General features: G+C 38.5%; 1 protein-coding gene across 1 annotated transcript; it reads left to right on the top strand.

The window, feature by feature from the left end:
* Window positions 1–137: 137 nt before the first annotated feature.
* On the top strand, window positions 138–5600 carry LOC139966066 (cytochrome c oxidase subunit NDUFA4-like). Its single transcript, XM_071968716.1, has 4 exons — window positions 138–297; window positions 2409–2494; window positions 3338–3398; window positions 4972–5600. The coding sequence occupies exons 1-4, from the start codon at window positions 256–258 to the stop codon at window positions 5026–5028; spliced, it is 246 nt and encodes an 81-aa protein (XP_071824817.1). The 5' UTR covers window positions 138–255; the 3' UTR covers window positions 5029–5600.
* The last annotated feature ends 3391 nt before the right edge of the window (window positions 5601–8991 follow it).

Below are 8991 nucleotides of genomic sequence, written 5' to 3'. Positions count from 1 at the left end.
TTCATCCTGATAGCATTTTGCATAGCGAAGATATGAACTTTTCCAATTTTGTGATGTATTGAAAATGCATCTGGAAATAGAAGAATGGCTGATGTCATCAGGGCAAGTCACCTGAAAACGTCATTTCCGTGATCCAGCCAAATTCTGTTGTGGCATATTTCCACCATACAATTTTGGTCTGCAATAGCTTTTGCGACATCGACGGAAAAAGGCAAAATACGAGACCTCCACTTTGTTGCACGATTTATCATAAAAATGCAAGGCCTTACGTTAAAGTCGCTCCGATCGCATTACGCGGTAAGAAAATATTACACCTCGCTATGACGATTATTTAATGATCTTAAATATTATTTGAGCTGAACTAAGCAATACTTATCAGTCGTAGAGGCTTAGACAAGGCCTTCGTGGAATTATCAGCCTACCGAACAAATTGAATTGTCGGATAGCCTAGCTTACTGATTAGCGCTCCCGACTGTATAATACATATGCTCAGTTCGTTCGTATAGGCCTAGGCCTAGCCTGGTACCGTTATTCTCCGCACACGGTACTTTCCGCTGACAAATTTGGTGTGCAGAAAGCACCGTCTTTGCTGCCGTCTTTGCTTTCCGCACACCAAATTTGTCAGTGGCAAACAACATTTTTGTCAGTGGAAAATACGGGTTGATTTTGAAGGAGCAGAAAGTCTTACAGTTACAGAACTAATTAGGGACATTGAAATGATTGAGGAGGATGGAGAAGGATAGAATTTGGCTGGAGCAGGATAGAGACTAGATTCTCAGGATAGGCCTAGCTTAGTGTTGGAAGAGGAATGATGATTTATTACAAGGGGCGGTGATTATTAATTTTAAATAAACAGCATCACCATATTTGGTGACCACATTTTAATACTTTACTTATTCCATGATAACGAGGGCCTTCTTTTGCCAGTTACCGCAATCTGTGACCGCCTTGTACTTCTTTAGTTAATCCCTCATTACATACACCCATGCTTCTATTAAACTATAAGCAGCTTAACTTCCTTGACAGTCACTCAGTCTAAACATCCTTCTCGACTTTCTTTGAAACTTTCCCATGTTATTTTCATTATCCTGGATTTGGTATCCTAAAATTGAAGAAAAACATATTGTACATACATGTATGTGAAAGAAAAAGTTGTTTTCTGCAAATAAAGATAATTTATATTTACTTAAAGTGCACGATTGATATCACAGGCACTATAATGTCAACAATAGGTCAGCAAACAAATAAAATATGAAATCAGCTTCAACTTAAATCTACAAAGCCTTAAGAGAAATGGCCATAAGTGCCTCAGTTAAAGAAGGAAACATCAATTTGTATATTGTTGAGACCTTTCTGTGGATTAGTTAACACATTTTGCCAAACAGTAAACTCGAACACAAGCAAAAATTAAGGGAACTCTTTCCTTGCTTCATGCAGTTTGACTCCTGACCTTTACAAGTATTGACCTTTTTTAGTTTTGGCAGAATTTGGTTAAACCATTGATGAAAGCACATAGCTGAAGGATAGAACTAAACCACTGAGCAAAATCAGCAAGATCCTCATTACCGCTCTCCTTTAAAAGAACATTATTGCCCTTACTGTCATAAATTTACCCTACATACCATCATAAAGGCTTTGATTTAAGAGTATGACTCACTTGCTTTTGAACATTCAATCATGAGGATTGAAATGACATTGGCCCAGGTGTAAAGCAACCATTTTTAGGCTAGCCATATTAGTAGTAGTAAGTTGAGTCTCGTCTATCCGACATGCTCGGTGATTAACGTCCCCATGTATGACGAGCAACCTTTTTGTTTTGTTATTCTCAAATTACTTTGAGAAAGACACTTTACATTCCTCATTTAATTCATGCATTAATGTTAACCTACATGTAGAAAGGACTTTTGACATAAACTTACATTTGTCTGGTGTTTTGTCACTTTATATCTCATCTTATATCGAGAATGAAACTTTTCACATTGTCACTTGCTTGAGTGTGGGCATTTCTGTTTAGCTCTCTTTACTTCAAATTTATGTGTTTTGTATGAGCTCTTCTTCATTCCTCATCTGCTAGTAGAGAGCAAAGCACAAGCTATCTTTTGCAGCCCTCTGCCACATCCTACCAGCATTCTGTTTTGATGTCCAGAGCTGAATATATTCCGCTTGCATAAAGCACAGCTGTGGGCATCCAATAAACAACATAAGCGTATGGATGAAATTTTGTGTCTTAATAAAATTAAAATACGTGGGTATTTTAATGGAAGATTTGGCAGCTTGTATTAGTTTGTAACAAAACAATGTGAGAATTGCACATGCAAAAGGTGAAAGAAAATGAAATAGCTTACAAATATTTGTTATTTGCAATTCATTCAGCACATAAAAGTGACCACAAATGACTTCTTTTACAGTTGGTGCCCTTGTTCGTGTGTGTTGGTGGAGGAGCATTGTTTGCCACTGCCTACGTTCTCAGGCTCACTCAAAATGCTGATGCTAGGTAAGTTAAATTGGAGATACAAATCCAACTATCGTCATTGATGTATGTCATAATATTACATTAATTAAGACATCTCTGATGACTTTCTAGTCTGCGGAGAACTGGCAGAATACCCAGGTCAGCGACTAATATATGGTCACCATTTGTAATTGGTAATAATAATTATGCTTCATTATTCTTGAAGTGGAGATTATGACCTTTTGAGACACTCATAGAATGAACTAGATAATACTGGACATAGATGATAAATGACCAAAAATCCCATTATGTGTATTAGGTTGCCATGTTGCCGTTATCATGTTAAGACAAAACTATTCCCCTTGTTGAAATGGACCAGTATATCTGATCAAGTTCATATTATCTTAAAGAGAGAGAGAGTGTTTTCATTATATTAGACAGTGTTTTCTTCACTTGCATGAACAAAAATAAATGTGATATTTAGTTTGTCTACCAACTGTTTAAACATTAAAGAAAAGTAAAGAATAATAATAATGGGTCGTCGTGTATAGCACAGAGTCCAAGCTCAAGTCTTGCTCAATCTTTATAGGTACTAAGTTATGGTGACCAATTAAACACACTTACAAGAAAGGAAAGTTTAATGCCACGCTTAAACTGTTTAAGAGAGTCCACTGATCTTACATAAACTGGAGGTGGGATTCACCAATGAGAAGCTGTGTATTGGAATCGTCATCACCATCTCCATGCGAGATTATAAGACCTAAAGCTGGAAAAGGCGATGTGGAGGAATGTGTCAAGTGCTTATCGTAGTACTGGTGAGGGTAGGTCAAACATATACAGTGTAAAAGTACCTCTTGGTAATATGTTGTATTTATTTCATTTCAGCTGGAACAGGAGCAAGAATCCACATCCATGGCAAATGATTAAAGATAACCAACAGACAAAGGTGAGTTGAACTGTTGCTTTCTCTTCACTGCTAAAGTGGTGCCATTGGTAGAAGATCTCTATATGGTAGAACCACAGTAACATTGTGGTATTGGCCCGAATTGGAAATAGCGTATTCTTGTTGGTTAAACATGGAAATATGTGCTACTTTCTTGGCAGACCCTCAAGCACAAACTACTACTTTAATGTTTACACAAACAGTTGGTCAAAGGTCATTTTACATCGGATAGTCCATATACTGTACATCAGGTTCTTTGGAACTCATCTTGTTGTATGGAGTGATTTGCAACCAAATGGAAGAATGATTTGGTCAACCTTGGTTTATGCAATTCAGTTTGTGAAGTAGCACAGTAAATCATAATGAAAAATACATCAGAGATCATCTTGAGCAGGTTATGATGAACACATGAAATTGGTTGTAGTACATACTGTAGACTTCTCTCTCTGTCGCTGTGCTGTCTCTGTAAGAGATCTGATTATCTGTACATGACTGTGTACCTCTGGAGGGATCAAAGGTTATAGCAGTGTATGATAATCTCATAATAAACTGAGCACTGTCCAAAACTGAAAACAAAGTGAGACTATCTCTGAAAGTATGGATGTCTTATAAGTCAAAATTCAGTTTAAAGGGATATTAAATATCAAAACTATTTTCTTGAGATGGGACTAAGTCACTTTTCATCTGCTGTTGCCATTAAGAACAGTGGGAATTTCTTTCTAGTGTTGGATATTGACCAACTTGTTCATGTTACATCTTTTGGAGTAATGTGACAAGAGACCATGGGTCATTCTACTCTAATATGTTTAGAAAGGGAAATGTCTTTCAAAGGAATGGATGGAAGTTGCTAACAACATTATCTCAAGTTAAGTTTGTATCTGTTACTAGTCCAGAAGTCTTTACAAAGTGTCTTCTGTAATGGCAGTGACCCATGATACTGGAGGTGATACAAGACACTTAGCAAGAATCATGTGAGCTACAATATTTATGATGTTCTAGTTTATTGTTTCTTACCACCTGACCCTTCCTCTCTGGATTATTTAATAGAAAATGGCCTTGCTGGCATGTACCACCATTATCCTTAAAGCAGCAATGTGTATTTACTTTCAAATTTCTTATACTTTAACCAAAACCTACTTAGTAGTACTCAAGAGTAGCTTGATTTTATTGTTGATCAGACATTCATGAAAACCAATGGAAAAGCCATTTCAGTTCCATATGTGAAATTAGAGGGAGGCTTTTGCTTATAGACACAAATGTAAATAATATAAAGCAATACATGATACCAAACAGAATAATTTGTCGCATACAACATCCCTGAGTGCCTCAAGTCATATCACTGTCAACACTGTTTGCTAATTCCTCTGCTACCTTCCACACTTCCCATTGTGACTCTGAAAACTTTATTGAGGTAATGGACAAAACAAACTCCTATGAATCTCCCTTAGGCTCTGTGTAGTTTCGCCCAAGCTACTGTCCTACTTCAGTTTAAATTTGTGATATGTATTGTTAAATTGTGATAAAATGGTATAAATTTCACTTCAGATCATATATTTTATTTCCTTTTCATTTACAGTTTATGGCCGTGAAAACTGACTACAAAGAATTGAAGCATCCAAGACCTGACTACTAGACAACGTAAAAATGTACATTGTTATGGAAAGTTTCTATGTTGAGGAGTGAATATTGTATTGAAGAGCCATTGAAGAGAACTCTGGATGTGGCCATGTCTATCCTATATCTTTCTTCATTATTATCCAGGGACTCCTGCTTTAACTTGAAAACATGAAAAAATATGTTCATTAAAATGGGGGTGATGATCTGTATCTTGGACATTTCAGTTCATCAAGTCTTCTAGCTCTGTATTAACCTTGTCAAACACAAACATATTAAAACGCACAAGTTGTTTTAACCTTGAAAAGTTCTGCATATGATCAACACTTTTCTACAAATGTTTTCTGCCAGTAAATCTTAACTCACTCTTAAAAACACAAAATGCACAAAAAGTACACTTTGTATTCTTAGAGATTGTTTTCAATCTAATGGCATGAGGGGGGGGGGGGTAGGGGGATGAAAGAAAGAACAGACAAACAAAGGAGATCTTTCTTCCATGGTTTTCATGGTAAGCAATGAATAATAGTGGTGATTGTGTATGGCATTAATGATGTACATGTAGCAATAAAGGTTCCTCCACTCACATTAAAACTTGTACGCTGTTGTATGTCCATCTTCAGATTTAATGGTTTTTGCACTATCACCTTTGTTGTATACAAGTTTATAACTGTAAACTATATTGATCCCCAATCAGATTGAAAGAAAATGAATAAAAGAAAGAAAAAAAAGAAGGATTGGCAGTGAGCAAGTCAAGTGATGTCAAGTTGTGACTTCTTGCCATTCACATGAACATTATTATTAATGTATCACATGAATTTACTTTGATTTTCAGTAAATTTACATGTAATCGGTTTGTAGTAAAAAATCTATGCTTGTTGTTGTCATAGATGCCTTTTGAAATGAATTGTTAGCTGAAATTGAATGTTGAGTTTGAACTGCAAATCGCAACAACATGGCTCCTAATTGGAAAAGATTAAACTCAGGAATTTATATCAGTGAGGAGATTACATGGGCTAAGAAATTACACCAGGATAGAAATTTCATGACCAATTTAACTCGTAAGAGATGTTAAAAATCTTGAGATTACCTGTTGGGTTTTCAAAACGAACAACACTAAGCTTAGACCTACAATTATATCCATAAGCCTTCTTTGCATATAAGAATCAGGACAATACAATAATATGAGGTGGTCCTACTACTGACATTGATGTGGCGCTACGGTAGTGATTGAGGTACTTTGTATATCTGTTGGAAGTTGTGGTAACTCAGTGGTAATCCCTGGAGCATTGAAGATGTTGGGTTAATGAGGTGGTCCTACTACAGACTCTTGATGTGGTGCTATGGTAGTGATTTAGGTACTTTTTATATTCGTTGGAAGTTGTGATAACTCAGTGGTAATCCCTGGAGCATTGAGGATGTTGGGTTAATGAGGTGGTCCTACTACTGACTCTTGATGTGGTGCTACGGTAGTGATTGAGGTACTTTGTATATCTGTTGGAAGTTGTGGTAACCCAGTGGTAATCCCTGGAGCATTGAGGATGTTGGGTTAATGAGATGGTCCTACTACTGATTCTTGATGTGGTGCTATGGTAGTGATTGCGGTACTGAACTGAGCAGTTTCTTTGTCAACTTGAGGAACTGGTTGTTGTTAAAGCAAAATCATCTATGGTATAGGCATGACTTGCAGTTGTGATACTATGGGTATCTTATGACATACGGGCCCTGGTTCAATGGACCGCCTATTGCCAAGGCTGTGAGATTTAAACATTTATGATTCAAATATTGCTATTGATTTAATTTATTAGAGGAAATTGAGAGACTTACACCAAAAGCCAACACTTCTCGTGTTATTCCGGTACCAGCTAATGTCTCCTTTCCAAACAAACAAACAAACGCTTTGTACGCAGACACCCTAACCAACTAGGCTATGGACGCTGTTGTATGTCCAGAGGTTCGAAACCAGTAAGGAAGGTCGTTATTTCACTGCAGGCCTCCACTGGGATTCGAACCAGGGCCTCCGTCCTCGTACGCGGACACCCTAACATATAACCCTAATATATATATATATATATATATTTTTATATATATATATATATATATATATATATTGATTCAAATTCTAGTGCATCTCTGTAGCTTAACTCATCTGAGAAACAAAAACCTTACGTAGGGTTTAAGAGAAAGACTTTTCCGTTTAAGTAGGCTAGACTTTCCTATTCAATTTGCACGATTACCTCGAAACGGATTTGGAGAGGTTGAACCGAAGATATCTCTGTATCCTAGAGCCCTGGAGCAAACCTTTCGGAAGTTGCAGCGTTTGTAGCAGGGGTGTAGCTAGATATCTTTTTTAAAGGGCCTCGTACTTCGATAGGGGGACAGGCAGGGTACTCCTCGAATCTATTTTACTGTTACAAAAATTATTCTAACATTGCTTCCTGGGGGGGGTGGTTGGGGGGGATGGTCACATTAATATTTGGGGCTATGCTTCTGGTTTATAGATATTTCGTGTTCTCTCGTAGCGAGTTTATGCCATAAAGGGGGAATGATAGAGGTGTTTCTGCGTACTTCCTAATCAAACACTAGTAACACACACAGGATTTCAAAGATGGGGAGACAAAATTTGAAATTCCACTGACGGAGTTAAGTATAGAGGCATGGACCTTTATATGGAACACAATGAAGGATTTTATAAAAGAATAAAAAACGCAGGAGTGGTCTACTTAATTCTTCCCGGACTGAATGCAAAAGAAATGCCAAGCTGGATGTTTACCCCAACTGAGGATAGAGGTGAGTCACGACACAGCTGTTCAATGATGAAGGCATCAAGCCCGTTTCTTTTCAAACAAGAATAAAGATTTTAATCTAAACATGACAACGTAGAAACACCAGTGGCGGCGGAACCGGGGGGGCTTGGGGGGGCTCAGCCCCCCCAATAAAAAAGTTGAGGGGGCAAATGCTTGATTAGCCCCCCCAATATTTACCAAGGCTCCGAAACGTACATCTGCCCATTTTTCAATGCATACTTGTCGATCTGTCCGATGCACACGTATACTCTATAGGTGTAATCATTTTAGTAATTGCTGGGGGACCCTCGGCCCGTCGCTTGGCTATAGAACATATTGTCACCCCAACCGCGTCTTCACGCCCCGTGAAAAGTGGAAGCAGTGAGTGTGAGTACCGGTAAGCGTAACACAACTTCGTCTTAGGCCAATCACTTGCCTCATTTCAGCCAGTTCTCCAACATCCCCTTACTTAGTGGCGGATCGAGCGTCCATATATACAGTCAGGGGCGGATGCCCCCCCCCCTCTGACGGACTCAAATGGACTGCTGGCGCCCTTTTCAGCTTTTCACTACTTTTTACTTATTCGCGATTTTTGACTATTTTATTGCGCTCTCATATACCTATTGACATGTGTCATATTCTGTTGGTGTATTTTCCGACAAAATGGCGACGACACCTATTTATTCTCCGTTTATCTGCAAATTAGCAAGGCCCCGGAAAGGGTCATTTCCTGCAATCTCGAGAGTATCTTTACTCTAAAATTTTCTGTACGCTCCGCGCCAACCTGTGGTGGCGCTCCGCTTAGATAGTGTCGAAAGCGCCCCTACAGACCATTCTTGCCCCCCCCCCGACAATACCCCTAGCCCCGCTACTGCCCTTACTACACTCAAAAACGTCTTTGCGAGTACACTACGAGTAATAGCTACTCTGTTAAAACACCATCGAATATACAAATTACAATGTTTTTACAGACTTTACGTGCAATCTGAGAAATTGCAGGCTTGAGACCCATATTTTAGGGTCAGGTATTCGCAGCATAAAACACTCGGGAAGTGCCGTTTCCGGCCATCTGGGGGTTTGAAAAAAACCCAAAATTTTCTTGTAAGCTCCGCGCCAACCGATGGTGGCGCTCCGCTTAGATAGTCTCCACACATTAGCCCCCCCAATAATTTTTCCGTTCCGCCGCGCCTGAGAAACAC

Source organism: Apostichopus japonicus, chromosome 4 (genome assembly GCF_037975245.1).
Source record: "Apostichopus japonicus isolate 1M-3 chromosome 4, ASM3797524v1, whole genome shotgun sequence".
NCBI classification, from domain to species: domain Eukaryota; kingdom Metazoa; phylum Echinodermata; class Holothuroidea; order Aspidochirotida; family Stichopodidae; genus Apostichopus; species Apostichopus japonicus.
This window is presented reverse-complemented; position numbering and strand designations above follow the sequence as displayed.